The sequence below is a fragment of the Ahaetulla prasina genome, chromosome 1 (assembly GCF_028640845.1).
Source record: "Ahaetulla prasina isolate Xishuangbanna chromosome 1, ASM2864084v1, whole genome shotgun sequence".
NCBI lineage: Eukaryota > Metazoa > Chordata > Lepidosauria > Squamata > Colubridae > Ahaetulla > Ahaetulla prasina.
In genome coordinates this window covers 41329740-41348367 of record NC_080539.1, presented here as the reverse complement: position 1 = coordinate 41348367, position 18628 = coordinate 41329740, and the positions used below count along the sequence as shown (strand labels likewise).

The 18628-nt window shown below is 37.9% G+C and overlaps 2 protein-coding genes across 2 annotated transcripts in view; one reads left to right on the top strand and one right to left on the bottom strand.

Annotated features, from left to right (window-relative positions):
- The window catches only part of ASB3 (ankyrin repeat and SOCS box containing 3), a 128655-nt gene extending 128457 nt beyond the window's left edge, over positions 1-198 (bottom strand). Inside the window, exon 1 of the mRNA XM_058164957.1 lies at positions 6-198. The gene's annotated coding sequence lies outside the window, so the exon portion shown is untranslated. The remainder of the gene's footprint in view (positions 1-5) is intronic.
- A 634-nt stretch (positions 199-832) lies between these two features.
- On the top strand, positions 833-18211 carry ERLEC1 (endoplasmic reticulum lectin 1). The gene is made up of 14 exons (XM_058164954.1): positions 833-1084; positions 4404-4508; positions 5487-5567; positions 6176-6253; positions 6413-6476; positions 9197-9237; positions 10088-10311; positions 10968-11097; positions 11899-12060; positions 13823-13882; positions 15157-15281; positions 15814-15891; positions 16355-16430; positions 17913-18211. The coding sequence occupies exons 1-14, from the start codon at positions 917-919 to the stop codon at positions 17982-17984; spliced, it is 1464 nt and encodes a 487-aa protein (XP_058020937.1). The 5' UTR covers positions 833-916; the 3' UTR covers positions 17985-18211.
- Positions 18212-18628: the final 417 nt, after the last annotated feature.

The window sequence follows — 18628 nt, the reverse complement described above, 5'->3', positions numbered from 1 at the left end:
CTTACCTTCCTTTCGTCTCCTCAGGCAACGCGCTCTGGCTGCCCCGGATATTGACCAGAAGCCGGGACCCTTGGGAGAAAAATTCATAGAGCACCGCAGAGTGTAGAATCACACGCAAGCTGCGCCTGCTTTTAGCCTCCGAGACGATGACTCGACTCCACAACAGATCTTGCGTAGTAGCCTATACCAGGGGTCTCCAACCTTGGCAACTTTAAGCCTGGTGGATTTCAACTCCCAGAATTCCCCAGCCAGCGAAGGCTTAAAGTTGCCAAGGTTGGAAACCCCTGGCCTATACAAATGTTGTTGCCAAGGTAATTGTTGGCCAAGTATTGATAGGAGCAGACCGGTGTGTGGTGAGAAATCTTAGCCAGAAAGAGCTGAACTCTATGGAAAGCGGGGGTGTTTCAAGAGGGGGGACAGGTCTCTTTGAAAGCCATTCATGCTTGTGAGACGGCTCAGCACCACAAAAATATTTAGCTTGAGGTTTTTAGATTTTAAGGATCTATGTGTTTCGATAGTCAGGCTTGCGAAGCCCGCTCTTATTTTTAATCCCCGGGGGGGGGGGCAACCGAAACAACAACAAAATAAATAAACCTGAGGGCAGCGGAAACTAAACTCCACTGCGGGTAACTCTAGGACAGGGGTCCCCCCCCCCCAAACTTGGCGGCTTTAAGACTTGTGGACTTCAACTCCCAGAATTCTCCAGCCAGCATAGTTCTGGCTGGAGAATTCTGGGAGTTGAAGTCCACAAGTCTTAAAGCCGCCAAGTTTGAAGACCTCTGCTCTAGGATTTCAGTGGAAGGAGAGAAAAAGTAATCACGTGCTTTCCTCCTCCGGAAGTAGACGTGGCCGGCTTCTTTGGGCGTGTGATGATTGGTAGTTGCCGGCCGTCTCGGACGGGCTCCCGCTGCAGAGAATGAAGCGGAGAAAGCCGGAGCCCCTCAGGGCGGCTGTGCTGGTGCGCCTCTTGCTATGGGGGCTCCTGGAAGCGAAGGCGGCGACGGGCGGGGGCAGCCGGTCCCTCCCGCAATTTAGCGACGACGTGCCTTTCCGAGTGAACTGGCCGGGCAGAGAATTCATCTTGGTGGGTGGCTTTCCGGCTGGAGACGGGACTATTAAAGGACCAGGAAAAACAGAGGGACCCGGGGAGGAAAGGGGCGAGGGGCGGGAAGAAGAACCCTGGGGAAGAAAGGAGGGACGGACCGGCGTTGGCTAGGTTTTCCTAAGGTTGCTCGAACTGAAGCGGAGGATTACGGGCGACCGCCGGGTGGTCCCGAAGAAAGACCGCCGCTTTAATTTGTTGCCTTGGGTGAGATTCAGGTTCTGGAGAACTGGTAGCGGAAATTTTGAGCAGTTCGGAGAACCAGCAAATATCACCTCTGGCTTGCCCCAGAGTGGGGAGGGAATGGGGTTTTGCAGTATCCTTCCCCTGGAGCGGGGTGGGAATGGAGATTTTGCAGTGTCTTTTCCCTGGAGCGGGGAGGGAATTGAGATTTTGAAATATCTTTTCCCTGGAGTGGGGAGGGAATGGGGATTTTGCAATATCCTTCCCCCAGGAGTGGGGAGGGAATGGGGATTTTGCAGTATCCTTCCCCTGGAGTGGGGAGGGAATGGAGATTTTGCAGTATCCTTTCCCTGGAGCGGGGAGGGGATGGAGATTTTGAAGTATCTTTTCCCTGGAGTGGGGAGGGAATGGGGATTTTGCAGTATCCTTCCCTTGGAGTGGGGTGGGAATTGAGATTTTGAAGTATCTTTTCCCTGGAGTGGGGAGGGAATGGGGATTTTGCAATATCCTTCCCCCAGGAGTGGGGAGGGAATGGGGATTTTGCAGTATCCTTCCCCTGGAGTGGGGAGGGAATGGAGATTTTGCAGTATCCTTTCCCTGGAGCGGGGAGGGGATGGAGATTTTGCAGTATCCTTCCCCTGGAGCGGGGAGGGAATGGGGATTTTGCAGTATCCTTCCCTTGAAGTGGGGTGGGAATTGAGATTTTGAAGTATCTTTTCCCTGGAGTGGGGAGGGAATGGGGATTTTGCAATATCCTTCCCTGCCACGCCCAACAAGCCACACCATGCCCACAAAACCAGTAGTAAAAAAAAATTGGATTTCACCAGTGCCTTGGTCTGTTGCCCTACTTTGCTATGTCAGAGAGTGGGTAGTTGTGGGCTTTTGCTCTTTTTTTTTTACCTGAAAACCTATTGCTAGCTACTGGGTAACACTGGCTGGTTGTAGGATATTACTCCACGGTCGCCTTCCTTTGTTTTACTAATGAACCAACATGGTTGGGCAGTCTTTCCTCTGGGCTGATGGTTTGAGTACCAATCTTGGCAATTTGGTTGCAAACCTTTCGTCACCATTCCAGGAGACATTCTTAGTGCACTTTGAATTGGTGTTGTTTTTCCTCTTTTTTTAAAAGAGTGGTGATCCATGTGTGGTTGTCAGTGGAACCTTTGTGCTCCAAGGCACTTTCTCACACCGAAGCAAGCTTGTTGTATCTTACACCACGAGTCACTCAGAGTTATCTATAAAACAGAATATTTGTAGCTTAGGGTTAAAATGAGGGGTCCTTGGTGCCTTCTGAGTTTTTGCTTGCAGATGTTTCATTACCCTAACTAGGTAACATCATCAGTGCTAGTACTGTTGACATTACCTTGTTAGGGTAATGAAACATGCAAGAAAGCAAGCGCAGAGAGCATCAAGGATCCCTCAGAGTCATTTGTTTACTATTTTAAACACTCAGTACTGGGCATCCTCCATGGCCGTGATGGCGAATCTATCGCACACGTGCCACAGGTGGCACATAGCATCCTCTCTTTGGGCACGTGAGCCATTGCCCCAGTTCAGCTCTGCCATGCATGCGCATGTGCCTCCCACCAGCCATCTAATTATGTCTCTGCCGCGCATGCGTGGGGGACAGCACATGTGGAAGGCCACGTGCATGTGCGGGGGGGCACGGGGGCACACGCATGTGCGGGGCGGGGCATGTGCGGGGGCAGGGTGCATACTGGCAGGCACATGCGCATTGCATTTTGGGGGTTCAGGGGCGCTCCGGAAAAGGTTAGCCATCACTGCTCTATGGAAACATTGAATGAGATTGGATGACTGATATGATCCAGCAGAATTTCTCTTTACCATTGAAGTTGCTGTTATTTTTTTTTAAGTCAACCACATAGATAAACTTTTACTTCCTTAGGGTGTCACAGATAATACTTTGCTTTGCACTTCTCTGATCTTTGTAGTTATAGATACTTCGCACTATTTGAATATTCTTTCCAAGATCTTCAGGACTATTTTATCAAGTGCTAATCTGCAGCTTATTTCTGATTGCTTGCTTCTTTACTGATGATGGTTGAACCTAACAAGCAGAAGAAACATTGTATGAGACTATAAATATTGTTTAAATAAGGGTGGGTTTTTTTCACTCATGGAGAATAGCAATAGCACTTGTATACTGCTTCACAGTGCTTTACAGTCCTCTCTTAAGTGGTTTACAGAGTCAGCATATTGCCCCCAACAATCTGGGTCCTCATTTTACCGACCTTGGAAGGATGGAAGGCTAAGTCAACCTTGGGCCGATGAGACTCAAACTGCCAGCAGACAGCAGTACTGCATTCTAACCACTATGCCACCAATCCAGAATAAAGTGGATTATTGGTCATCTTTTTGGGGTTTATGAGCAAATATTTTTAGAGGAGAATTATATTTTCCATAATTGGTGAGATAAGTGCCACTGAATTATGTATTTCTAAAAATGTTATCTTTCAAGATCTGTGAAAGTTTATCTTCATGGATTCTGCTTTGTTACAGTGCTAAATTGCTAAAGGGCATGAATGTACACACAGTAACAAGGCTATGGAGAAAACAACCTGGCAAAGAATACAGTAGGAACAAACAAACACATGCACAATTTATGTGGATAGGCTGTAAATTAGTAAAACTTAACCCGAATTTCCTCTGCGGAAATGTGGAAGATTCCCAGATATGTGGACCAATTACTTATTGTATAAGGTGATAAATGTTGCTCTGAGTAGCAGCGATACCTACTTTCAGGCTGTGGGAACTGATGAATCACCCTCTGTACAGCTGAGAGCATATCATGCAACTATTATTCAAGCACTAAATTTTTTTTTGCAAAAGCTGTTTTGTAATTGTTATGGTATTTATAAATAATTGAATCTCTTTTTAACTTCTCTAGTCATAGGTAGAAAGGGAGCTTACTTTAAAATTTCATCTGTAAACATGACCCTGCTTGCATCTTAATCAAATGGCTTATTTAACAATGATGTTTTCTGTAGCTCTAAGTTTAGACCCAAAAACTGTATATAGCAAGTCTGTAAACTCATTTTTATCTAACAAACACCCACTTGCTTCTTAGTAATGTTTGTTTGTATTTCTTCCCCTTAAGCCTACTGCTGGGGTTCTATACAAAGAAGATTATTACATCATTATGACAACAGCAGATAAAGAAAAATACAAGTGCATTCTTCCAGTATTAGCTAACGGAGATGAGGCAAGTTATTCTAGACCTGATTATAGAAACTAACAATAAGTGTGATATAAAATATTTAAGATGCACAGAAGGAATTAAATCCAATACAAGAGCATGGTTCTTTAATTGATGTGAATTGTTAGCATGCCAGGTGTGTAACTTGACATAAGGACGTTTTAATTGATAATTGGCAAAAGATACCTTGTGTTAAAAATTAAATATGCAGCATAAAATGCATTTTAACTTGTCGAGTTTGAGTATAGTCTTGAAAGCGTGTATCTTTTAAGAGCCATCTAAATTCTTTTGGAAAATGATTTAATTTGTGGTATAAAGTAATCTTATTTTAAAATTGGCTCAATATATTGATTAAATAGAATATATCGTATCTCTTATTAACATGTTTTTATTTACAAAGGCTACTGAGATATCAAATAAAATCCTTGGACAAATAAGCAATATTATGCTGATAATTTTATCTAGCTCTTAATTTTTTTGATATTAGGATATAATATTGTTTTATAGGTGGTTCTATAAAGGGTGAGCCTTTGTAGGTCACAACATGATCACAAAAGGCATATATTAATTTAGTAAAGATTTATGCTGTAAAAACTATTCTGCAAAATTCAAAAGCAGTTTAATTCAGGGAAGGTATGGCTGGTGTTTATATTCAAAAATTCTTCAGATAGTTTAATGGTTCTTTAGATCATGTTCAATTTCTTGAATTTGAATTGAAGAAATTCAGATTGAATCCTGTTCAGTTTTTGAAAAAGTCTATGGTATTCTGTTGCATGAATAATAGAAATATTAATTTTCTGATAAATAAGCTGGTTTGGGCCTTGGGTTTATAAATTCTTGTTTTCTTTTCTAGTAATTTGTTTTTTCCAGTAGATTTTTAGAAATGTAATAAAATAAATTATACAGTACATATACAATTAAATTTTTTGCTAATATTCTTAATTCATTCAAGATAATAATGCTAGCCAATCATTTTTATTTTAGGAGGAGGAAAAGGATTATAAAGGGCCAAGCCCAGCTGAACTGTTGGAACCTCTCTTCAAGCAAAGTAGTTGCTCTTATAGAGTATGTTTACTTTGGTTTGAGATAAGTAGTTTTAAATCCCGAATAAATTGATTTAAACACTTATAAATTTGATATACTATATAAAATTTGTATTACTTTTCTGTGAGGTTTTTTTAGAATAGCTTTTATTTTAAAAAATGTACATATATATTAATAAAAACGTTCCTCCATGGTGGGTAGTGCAGAATCTTTCCATCTTTGTGCATATAATAGTCTAACCACAGTAATCATATATTAAAATAATCTTCCATGACTCTTTTCTAGCTGTATTCATAAGCCTTGAAACAAAAACTGCTAGCTATAATTGAATAGTATTCTTTAAAATCCTCTATATTCCTGTGAGTATTTGAAGCTAAAATAATTTAGCTTTTACATGTGCATCAAGCATGATACAACATCCCTTCCTATTGTTTCCATTTCCAACATACATTTGGAATCACTTTTTACATTCTAGATAATTTCTCTGGCATTATTTGCCAACAATACCTCATTTTATAAAAATACTCTTTAAGATTGTAGCATGATGTAAATTATTCAACCCTTTTAAATTGTTAATTTGACTGTCCAAAATCAGAATATATGTGTCAATTCATGGAATATATTTTTAGATTGAATCGTACTGGACTTACGAAGTTTGTCATGGTAAACACATTCGTCAGTATCACGAAGAGAAAGAAACTGGGCAGGTATGTATAATTTTACTCTCAAATATATTAAAAAAACATTAAATTAGCATTTTGTACTAAACTTCAGGTCCTTCTAAATTATTGCTTTAACAAAGATTAAATCATTGGAGAAGAAGTGATGGTTATGAAAATAAATGAAAATGTCTTTCTTGTTTATAGAAAATAAATATTCAAGAATATTATCTTGGAAATTCGTTGAGAAAGAGCCCACCACTAGATCCAGGTGGGTTACTTTGTTTTTAAGTGCTAATGAATAAAATAGGAAGAGTGGCCCATGTTACACTGTTATTCCGCAAGTTGCAATGGCTGCTGGTTTGCTTCTGCATGCAATTCAAGGTGTTGGTTATCACCTTTAAAGCCATGTTAGTTAACTGAAGAACCACCTCACCCCAATGGGATTGAGCTGCCCTACTTATGCCAGCAGAAGCGTCATGCTTTTGTCAAGGAATTTCGGCTGGCAGGGTCCAGAAGAGCCTTTTCTGCCATGGTGCCTGTCTTTTGGAACATCTTGCCCCGCCCCCGTCCCCCCCACCCCCAGGTGAGATCCACTTCCATCCTTCTGACCTTCTATTGGGGCCCGAAGACTTGGCTCTGAAAGTTGATTGGGGCCTGAACAAGAGTGTATCACACTGGAGATGGTTCACGGATTAAGTGAAAGCCCCACCTTCCCCTCCCCCCACCCCAGTGTACCCTGGTTCCTTTCTCCCTACCTTTTTAATTGTAATCTTCATTGTTATTAGAACTATTTATTCGTAATGGTTTTACTGGTTTTTATTGTTGTAAGCCATCCAGAGTTGCCTCGAGAGAGGGGCAGCAAACAAATCTAATAAATAAATAAATAGCCATTATGACTTATTCATGAAAGAAAATAGTAAGAGTATGGCTTAAACTGTATAGAAAATACACCTTCTCTAATTCTCAGTGAAAATGTGATTCCAGTAGAAGTTAAACTTAATTAATTACCTCTTTTGTTATTTTATCATACAGGTAGTCCTCAATTTACAACTATTACTGAGCCTGGAATTACAGTAGTAAATCATGTGGTTCTTAAGGGTCACCACATGACTGAATCTGATTTTTACAACCTTTTTTCGGTGGTCATGGTTAAGCAAACACCATGGTTGTTAAACAAACACTGTGTCGTTAACTGAACTCATTTTTCCAGTGGATGTTTTTTGTCAAAAACTGGAAGTAAACACTGGAAATTGACAGAAAACATCACAAATCACTGTCACGTGACTGGAGAACCCTGAAAAAGGTCATAAATGCAAGCCAGTTGCCAAGTATCCAAAATGTGATCACATGACTACACAGAGGTTGTCACTGGCACTTTTGAAAATGGATCTTAAGTAGCTCTGGAAAGGTCCATTGTAATTTTGAATGGTTGGTAAGAGAGGACTATCTGTATACTGATGTTATCTTGCTGTTTGATCCCTTGCTTAGAAAGAATTAGTCAATTACATGATAGCATGAAGAATTATTTATTTATTTAGCGTATGGCATATCATACATGAACTAGCAATATAAATTAACATTTCAACTAGATTAGTAGAGCCCAATAAAACACAAATGTCAAAAAGATCTATGTTCAAATATCAATGTCTAGGCCATCTAACCAGTAAAGTGCAACGTTGTTTATATTAAAAAAAAATCAGATACTGGACCAATATATGCCCTCAGCTTACAGCCAGTCTCTATGTGATCTACAGTTTGAAATGGGACCCCGCAGTCACACCGAGGGGAGGATACTATACCCATTTATACAGAGCCCCAGCAGACAACATGCGAGGTGTGAATCCTATTCAGGATTGTCCATTGCTGACGTGGCACCTGTTTTGTGGATTATTTATATGTCTTCCTATAACTGGGCATTTAGTGACCCATTTGGCTTTCCATTGGGAATTGATGTTAAAGTTGTTGGACAGATGTTGCACAAGTGCCAGTCGGGGCTTCCTGGATTTGAGTCTTCCTGCCGATAAATGAAAAAAGTTGGCATGCACCGGAAGGAGTGAATTGTTTACAATTTTTCTGTATTCTCTCACTAGTGTATTGTGGTGCTATTTGGCGCACAACAGGAAGCCAGCAAATTGGAATGGTTTTAATAGATCCACTTATAATCCTCATGGTGGTGTTCAATCTGGTGTCTAACTTACTAGTATGGCAGCTGTTAAGCCATACAGGGGCATAGTATCTCCCCTATAGGGCAACTCTGGGCATTTTACAGATTATAAAAACAAATTGAAAAATAATTAAATAGATTAAAGTATTAAAACCATGCAAATTAGAATTTTAAAATTATACAAAATTTAAAATTAAGTGGAACGTATAGCATTTTGTGCACACTACTATATTATAATATATATGAGAGTCGTTTTGGTCTAGTGGTTAAGGCACCAGACTAGAAAGCAAGAGACCATGAGTTCAAGTCCTGCCTTAGCCTGAAAGCCAGATGGGTGACCTTGAATCAGTCCCTTTCTCTCACAGAGTTGTTATGGGGAAAATAGAAGGAGAAAGGTGTGTTGGATATGTTTGCCACCTTGAGTTTTTTGTGAAAATAATAAAGGCGGGATATAAATAAATGAAGAAATAAGATAATAAATGAATTCTATATTCCCCTCAGCTAAGCCCACAGATGGAAAATAAGCCCAAGGTACTTCTTTGTGTTTTAACATTTTATGAAAATGCCTGTTCATGCGTTTGCACTTTTTCATAATTAATGAATCAAATAAAGATCCTCAAACCTATAACTAATAATTTATCTTTGAATAGCCATACTATCTTATTCCATATCAACTTTATGTTACACTCAGTCAAGTATTAGAATTATGCTAAAAGACAATCTTTCTTATCAAAAGATTTCGTTTTCTGGTATAGAGAAATGAAAACACAGGTATTGGTTACTGGTGGTAAGTAGAGGTTGTTTTTTTTCTCAATATTTTCCAGATCAAGAAGAAAATGAAATTGAAAAAGATACTGCAAAAGAGGCAAGTGAGAAATCTGGAATTTCACTTATCCCATAGCCAGCTTTTCTTAGTAATTCATATCTGCTCTTAAATTTCTGTAGTTCCACTTTTTATTTTTATTTTTTTATTTGAATTTATATCCCGCTCTTCTCCGAAGACTCAGGGCGGCTTACATTGTGTAAGGCAATAGTCTCATTCTATTTGTATATTTATATACAACAATCCAACAATCTGGGTCCTCATTTTACTTACCTTATAAAGGATGGAAGGCTGAGTCAACCTTGGGCCTGGTGGGACTTGAACTATTGCAAGCAGCTGTGTTAATAACAGACAGACTTAGTCTGCTAAGCCACCAGAGGCCCTTCATTGTGGTTAATGCATGCTTGCTTTTCTTGTAGCATAAGACAAAAGATAATACTGACAAATTTGGTTTTATTTATTTATTCAATTTGATGCCACCCAACTCCAAGTAACTCTGGGAAGCTCACAATATACTAAATATTATTAAAACCAGTGTAATAAGAAGAAACAAATAACAAAACCAAACTAGACCAGGAGAAAAAGAAAGAACAAGATAGTAAACCCAGCAGACAGCATAAAATATCCCACCACCTCCAACATGCAGCAAAGGGGGTTCCAACCAGCTTAGCCCAAGGCCTGGAAGAATAGCGAGATCTTCTTAGTCCTCCAAGCATCAACAGGATGGGAACCTTATTACAGAAGACAATTTCAAAAAAGTTACTAAGAAGTAAATAAATGTCTTAGTACTTTTGATTACATTCAGACCCTTTGGTTTTCTCTATGGTGAAAGACTATTTGTATCATTTTCCAAGATAATGCTTATATTTCTCTCTATATTTTACAAATCTAGATTCCGACAAAAAACATAGAAGGGCAGATGACTCCATATTTTCCTATAGGAATGGGAAATGGCACACCTTGTACCCTGAGACAAAACCTTCCCAGATCAAGCACAGTAATGTATGTCTGCCACCCAGAAGCAAAGCACGAGATACTTTCTGTGGCTGAAGTCACTACTTGTGAATATGAAGTGGTTATTTTGACTCCTTTGTTATGCAGCCATCCTAAATATAGGTAAGGAATTGAGACAACAGCTATCATTATAGGCTAGAATTAAAGTAAAATGTTCTATAACTATCTTCTTTAATTCTTCTTATCACAGCACTTAGTAGTGTTTCCAGATTATTGCTTTAGCTGAGGTTTACTTTACTTTTACAAAATGAAGTACTCAAGGCAAGTTCTGTCCTTTTCCCCCTACAAAATAAGGGGATCGCTAATCCATGAGATATTATTTCTCTGCTACTTTTTCCTATGTCTTTCTGCATGACTGCTCGGTATTTGTATTTCTTATATCCAAGAATGCTTGCCTAATTTTTTAGTTAGTATTAACTTTTACAGTTACAGCTAGAGAGAAGTCAGTGGATTTAACCAGACAAACATGACAAATAAATGCATTTTAGCTTTTTTTAATATTGCACTCCCAGGCTATGATTTAACATGTGATTCTTATGTGATATTTTCCTATGACCCACAGATCACCAATGTATGACATTTCATACATACCAATAGAAAGCTTAGGTTCCTATAGTAGTATACTAAAATACCCTCTTAACACTGGATGGACTTAGGTGCATGTTTTCTACTTTATCTGAATATGCATTACACTGTGAGCCATTGCATGCTGTGATTATTGAGAAGCTCAGTATAAACTTTTCTTGTTCTTTGGACAGATTCAGAGCTTCCCCAGTGAATGACATATTTTGCCTGTCGCTGCCAGGATCACCACTTAAACCTCATAAATTGGAGCATCTCGAACAGCAGCAAGAAATGATGAAGATGCCATTTAGAAGAGCCAAAGAGGTTGGAAACTAGAAGCGCGGCCATTGATGTCATGTTTGGGGCATAAATTGCAACCACCACCTATCATATCTGGCTTTTTTGTTACTATATGTGTAAATACTATTTTTAAAAAAACCCAGAAAACATTTAGAAGGCTGTTCAATTCCAGATGACTTTGGGTGGCAAATAACAACAAAAACAAAATAGGAAAATAATTAATCAAGAAAAATATAGTTATTAACCTGAAGGGAATAATCCATATCCGAGCACACATACTATTAATTAGCAGCCATTGACCCTTTTAAGTCAGTTCTGAATCTGCCTGTCTTTAACATCAGCGGATCACCTAATATTGACAAAGAGGAAGAAAGCTTCTTTGTAGCTATATTATTTCTGTTATGCTTGCTCTTATATATCTCTCAGAAAAAAACAAAGTTATTTTTCCTGTTTGTATGCATTGTTATTATGTAGAAGCAAAGATGATTGTGAGATTGACACATTATTATCATTACATTAGAGCACCCTGGCTTTGTTGCTTGGAAATAACAGAATTATAATCAAACATAGCTGGAGAGCATTAGATTACAAAAAAAACATTCAAGTTTAAAACACTGCATGCCTTAGATTTTTTCCTTGCATTTATATATTGTAATTTGATCCCTGAAATATTTTATGTATTTAAGACTATAATCTGAGGGCAGCATGTGAGTATTTTCTGGTACAGACTGAGGATGCTGACTAAGGCTCCCCTGGCATTAATCTTAATGTACGTGGTAAGGAAACATCAGTTGTCTTTAAATCTTAGTAATTTTTAATTTGCAGGAAGAAATCAATTCAGCAAAAGAAGAAAAATTTTCGTCCTTCCACAAGCCAGTTGCTGTTGGAACCTCCCAGCTCTTAACAGTTGGAACAACACACATCTCCAAACTGACAGATGAACAGCTCATTAAAGAATTTCTTAGTGGGTCTTATTGCTTCCATGGGGTGAGAATCACAATTTATGAACCATTTTTTTATATATATTTTATATGATTTGCAGGGTTTATATAAAATCTGGATATAGAAGTGATTTGCTATATCTCAAAGCAGACTTTATGAGGCTTATACATATCTGTTTCTGAAAGAATTATAATACTTTAAAAAATAGCCCTGATGAGAGTCTCAAACAGGTTCCACTGATAGTTTTATTACCTCCAATGTTTCCCTTTTGTGTACAAGTCCTTTAAAAAAAATCCCAAACTTTATTATTTTTTTTATTTTATTATTTTAATTTCTATACCGCCTTTCTCCCAAAGGACTCAGGGCGGTTTACAGCCAAAATAAAACCACAGATACAAAAATTTATAAACAAATATGTACTCAGTGTGTATGGATCACATTTTCCCTGAAATTTCAGAATGTAGCTCTCAGAAAGCTTTCTCTTGGCTGTCATTTCTCCAAACTTACGTATGGTTTAAGGAATTCTTGGGATCAGCCAAAGACAACACATTGGGTCTTTATTCATAGCATAATCAAGGATAAAAGGGGCTTGGACTCTCTACCAAATTGACTCAATTAGATAATTAGACATCCCTATTAATACATTTAAATAGAATTTAACCCCCCCCTTTTTTTTTCCTGCCTTCAGAACAGTGTAATGTATTGTTTTATTACCTAATTGCTTTTACCATTCTGAGATTATCACTCTCCCCACCTACCTCCCTCCCCCCCCGCTCTCTCTCTCCCAATAACATGTCACTTTTACTAATATAACAGTGTGCCTACCCTAAAAGGTAGTGGTTGCTAATTTCCCCAAATGAAATTAATGAAAGGCTTTAGTTAATACTCAACTGGCAACCTTTCATGGTTAGCACAATCTTGGTGTTCTGCTTGGTGTTTTCTCCTCTTCTCTTTTCAGGCATTTGTACCAGACAGAAAAATTCCTTGCTGTACTTTTCTCTTCCCAGCATACTGATTTCTGTGCCATCTTCTCTTTGATGGTCTTGAACAATCCAGGAATCTTGAGCAACTAAGACTGCTTAAGCCCAATTTTACCTGGAAGCCATTTTATCCTTTCCTTTCGTTCCAACCCCAATTGCTTCCTACTGGATTATAACCCTATCTCTGTGAGAGAGACAGATTATATGATAAATCTAATCAGCTTTTTTCCAGACTCAGCTGATCAGCATAGTGCAGTTTGTATGTTTTAGAAAATTGGCAGGAAGAGAACATCCAGAGGCAGATTATGCCCATCTTTTCCATTTTGTCACATCTATAGATATGTACATATATTCCCCATGGATAATTTAAGGCACCCTTAAATTATTCTCATTCATAATACAGAGTATTGGACATATGTGTGCCAAGCATTAGAACACCCATTCTGAGTTTAAAAGGAAACTCTTCTTCATTTTGGTACCGTTTTCTGTATATCAATAGGGAAAGGGAGAGAGAACAGTTAATTTAAATCTTAAGAAAAACAATATATGACTTGGAAGTGAATGCATTGCTTTGTACTGCATGCATTTTTTAGTATCCCAAGAGCTTTAGCCATGAATGCCAGCTGGGTGACTTTGGAACAATCACTCTCTCTCAGTCCAATCCACCTCACGTGGTGGTTGTGGGGAAAATGGAAGAAGGAAGGAGTACTAAATATGCTCATCCCCTTATTTATAAAAATAATAAGGGTGAAATAAAAATACACAAAATATATTAGTGCTACTGAATTTTACTCTGTCTAAATGTTATAAACCCGTTTCTCTTTTAGGGTGTTGGCTGGTGGAGATATGAATTCTGCTATGGCAAGTATGTGCATCAGTATCACAAGGTATATATAAATAATATAAATATAAATAATCATTGGTAGTCTGTTCCACTGGAGGGCAACATGATTCTGCTTTTGTCCATAAAGAAGAATATGAAAGTACAGATTTAAAGTTCATAAATTCATTGTTGCCTTTACTACTGGGCTCTATAGAGATGAAATATAGGAAATCACCTAACACTATATTAGATCTTTGCCCCCCCCCCCAACCCAGCATTCTGCCCTGGAGGTGATCTGTTCAGTACCACATACAGGTAACTGCGTGGCTTGGAACCCAAAATGGGCAGAAATATTCATTCGTCACCCACCCTTCCCCACCCCATTTTTGTCTTTCTTTAATTTTATCCCAAGGAGTCAGGGAAGGGGTAGGAGATAGATTATTCCTATTTTTAATCTATTTTTATTGTACATAGTATCTTTTCTTCTCCCATCTCAAAACCTTTTCAGGATTTTTTTTGGTCAGAAAGTTTTTTGAAAATATTTTCCCTTTCATTTCTGTCCATTTCAGATTTTCTTTTTTTATCCGCTCCTCCATTTATCTTCTCTCTGGGCATTCTCTTCAGAATGAAATAAAGAGTAACATCTTCCCTATCTCAAAGACAGAATCTGGCACCTACTGCATGCAAAACACATGCAGCTGCATCAAGCTATAGCTGTAGGAGGTTCATCCTGTAATAAAAATGGACCAATATTATGTGCCTTGGTCTGTCTCTGATATTGTCAACCCAGCATGGGCAAAACAGTAGCCAGACATTAAAGCAATGGTAGCATTTGGGTGGTTAGAGGTGTTACTTTAATTCATAATGACGTAAATGCTAAGAATGGCCTGTTAGACACTTACCATGAAGGGGGTTTTCAGTTTGTTATGATGGAGGTGTCCAAGCATAATTAATCAGTCTTATTGCTCAAGAGGAAAGGGATCATATGACTTAAAGTCACCGATTACATTACTAATTCCCGGATCCTCCTTCCTATCTTCATTCAGCCAACCTCCCTGTACTAAGAATACCAGAACATGCTCATCAAAACATAACTAAGGATAAACAAAAGACAAACAGACTTCTAGTTAGTTAAACCATTGCCATTTAAATATAACGGGGAAAGCCTAGTTGAAGCCAATTGGATTCATAAGGGTATTTTTACCAAATGGAAACTGTCATAACAGCTTGAATATTGATTATTGTCTACCTGAGAATTTCTGTTTAGGGTGGTGTAAAATACAGAATTATGCATGAATTTTTAAATAAATTACCAAGAAAATAAATTACTTATTTTAGGATAAAGAAAATGGCAAAACAACTATAGTTGTGGGGACATGGAACAAAGAGGAACATCTTGAATGGGCACAAAAGAATGTGGCTAGAACATATCACCAGAAAGACGATGACCTGCAAACAGTCAAGTATGCACAATTTGGCTTTAAAACTGGCTTAGAAAGAAGTACAAGCTACTTTGTACTTGTAAAAATAAGTGTAGACTGCAGCTAATTTTTAAGTCCCAGTTACTTTCAGTATCCAATCCAGGATGGAATTTTCAATGTTGCATAATATTGTATCTCATGCTTTTAAATTTTTAGATGCCTCTTCACTATATCTTTGAAAAATATTTATCAGCCCACCTATAGAAGGATGAATGAGTATGGCTGCCTTTCTAAGAAATGCTGGTTATAAAGATGGATTGTATATTATATTTTTTTGTACTGAAGACATATTTGAGATAAACAAAAATAATTAAATTTAAATGCAAGGTATCTAAAAGTGTTAAATATTGTATAATTTTTTTTGGATATTCAACTCTAGTTGAGAGTATTTGTTCATATATTTTATAGTAATTGTATAGAAGGCAAATACGAAAGCTCTAAGCTTTGAACTTTAAGCAGTGAGTTTTAAATGTGATTATTGCAATCAGAGTCTAAGCTGCAACTTTCTTGACAGGATGGTGTCTCACTATTACGGGAATGGAGATGTTTGTGACTTAACTGACAAACCTCGACAAGTGACTGTGAGATTGAAGTGAGTTACACTTAAAATAAATTCTGTTTGTGCTGACTAATTGAGCTATATATGTTTCCTAAGGAAAAGATGCCTGGACCCTTAAAGTGCTCTTATTTTCCTTTACTAATTATTGGGCACAATTCATATTTATGTTACAAATAATTTGAGAATTTCCTGCAAGGCAAGTGCTAGCACTGATGAAGTTACCTATTTGGGTAATGAAATGTCCGCAAGAAAACAACGAAGCTCAAAGAGAACTATGCAATCCTGAGCTACAAGAATGCTCTTCTAAATACCAGATTCACTGGGAAATGTTATTTATCTAAAAGCATAATTCTTTGCTCATATTGCAGCAAGACTTGCATCATCTTTAGAGATGATTCATAGGCCACTATACTAATGGAAAATCTTGGGGCTTGAAGAAGTCTGTTAACCATTTTATTAATCTGCTTTGTCTATTAACACATTTTCCTGTTTTAAGGTGCAAAGAATCTGACTCTCCTCATGCAGTAACTATATATATGGTGGAGCCTCATTCCTGCCAGTATATTCTTGGGGTATGTGTTTGAGATCTTGATCTAAACTATATTGACTTCTAGGGGAAAAATCTCCCATGAAAAATGTATTTCATCTAGAGAAACATGAAAGTTCTGGTACTAAACTTGTAATTTTTCATTAATATGGACCTAATGTCTTCGGTAATATGACACAGTAAAGTTTTCTAGAGCAGGGGTGTCAACCTCGCGGCGTCACATCACATGACATATCATGATTTTTTTTTCCCCTTTGCTAAATGGGTGGGCATGGCCAGCTCATGACGCATCCGGGCTGCATTTTGACACCCCTCCTCTTGAGCATTAGGAATGGAATGACATGACAACAATGTGGCATAGATGTCAGATGTGTACTATAATGCTTTCCCATAAGTTTTTATTTATTGGTAATAGTCTCTGTGATATTAAATATATTTCAAATTGGATAGAACTTTCAGGTCTGCTTAGGTCATATTTAATATCAGAACCCACACAAAAATGTTGGTAGCCAAAATTGCTGTTTAAAAAATATTGCAGTTAAACTACACGTACCCCAAAATTAAAGATCGTATTGAACTATTATAATATTGTATGAAAAAAACTTTGAGAGATAGGGCAAAGAAATGCTATGCAGGGAATGGTCAAATAAGTGAGGGCATAGCCCACAGCTGCATAATGGGTGTAGAAAGAGACTAAGAAGGGACCCTCCCTAGCTTCTCAAGATGTAAAGGAGATAGCATGAAATTTGTATGTTCAGACTTGCAAGATTCTGTTAACCTAGCCTTACAATAAAACAGAATTAGCCTGTCTGGTCATGTTTCCTATTTGGAGTACCCAGGAAGACTGACAGATACATATTTTTATTAGTTTTTGCAAAAATGCATTTTATCCCAAATAAAATATTTAAACGTTAAAAACATTGGGCACAATTCAGCCAAAACTTTAAGACCATTACACAGACTCTGTTAATTAAAATATAGTTGTGAGCAAGTCAGTGGGATTTAACTTTTTTTGAGGTCCTTGTTGAGAATACATAAGTGTTCAGAAGGCTTGACCGGTCATACAGTGTTTTCCCAAAAATAAGACCCTGCCTTATGTATTTTTAAACCCTGAAATAAGCGCTTGGCCTTATTTTCAGGGAGGTCTTATTATTTTGGGGCGCGTGGAGGAAACCAGAGGAAATGGCGGGGACCAGCTGCTCATGCGTTTAAATGTTTTTGGGGAGGGCTTATTTTCAGGGGCGGCTTATTTTAGGGCATACGCCCAAAAGCCTGATTCGGCTTATTATCAGGGGATGTCTTATTTTTGGGGAAACAGAGTATTCTGATTGCAAGTTTACCCCCAGGTACAGCATTATCTTTTTCTAACTCCCTAGCATCAGTTTGATGAGCATTAAGCTTATAGTAGCTTTTTGGTCACAGTTGTTTGATTTGATTTTTTTTCCCATGGCTTACTTTGCTCAGATTCATTGTGACTAACATCTTTGTAAATATTTTTTCTTCCCAGGTAGAGTCACCAGTTATCTGTAAAATTCTGGATACAGCAGACGAATATGGACTGCTTTCTGTGCCAAGTTAATGATATGGTAAATTATTGGACATTCTGAACCACAAAGCTGAAGGAAGAAAAGCAGACCTGCAGTTTTCCTTGTGAACCAAGGGTGAAAAGAAATACAGAGCCACAGGAATTCACCAGCAGACAGACAGAAAGAAAGAAAAAAGCTATTGTGAATTATTTTGTGAATATTATATGTATATAAGAGACTATGATAAACTTTTAAAAAATAAAAAAAATCTAATCTTGGACACTTTCATTTACTCTAATACAGAATGGAGTCTCTCTTAATATTAACTTTTTCATTTTATGGAAGATGAAAATAAGATTCTGTTTTGAAAATTTATATAAAAAATTGTCCTTACTGCAAGGTGAGGAACAACCTAGAATTAAGGAGAAATTTCCTTAACAGTAAGAACAATTAACCAGTGAAATGGCTTGCCTTCAGAAGTTGTGAGTGCTCCATCACTGGAGGCTTTTAAGAAGAGACTGGACAGCCACTTGTCTGGAATGGTATAGGGTCTCCTGCTTCAGTAGGGAGTTGGACTAGAAAACCTCCAAGGTCCCTTCCAACTCTGTTATTCTATTACATTGCTTTCTTTTGCATAGGAGTTTTTTTGATCTGTTCAGTTAATCAGTGTTTAATTTTTACTAAAAGATCTCTCTCT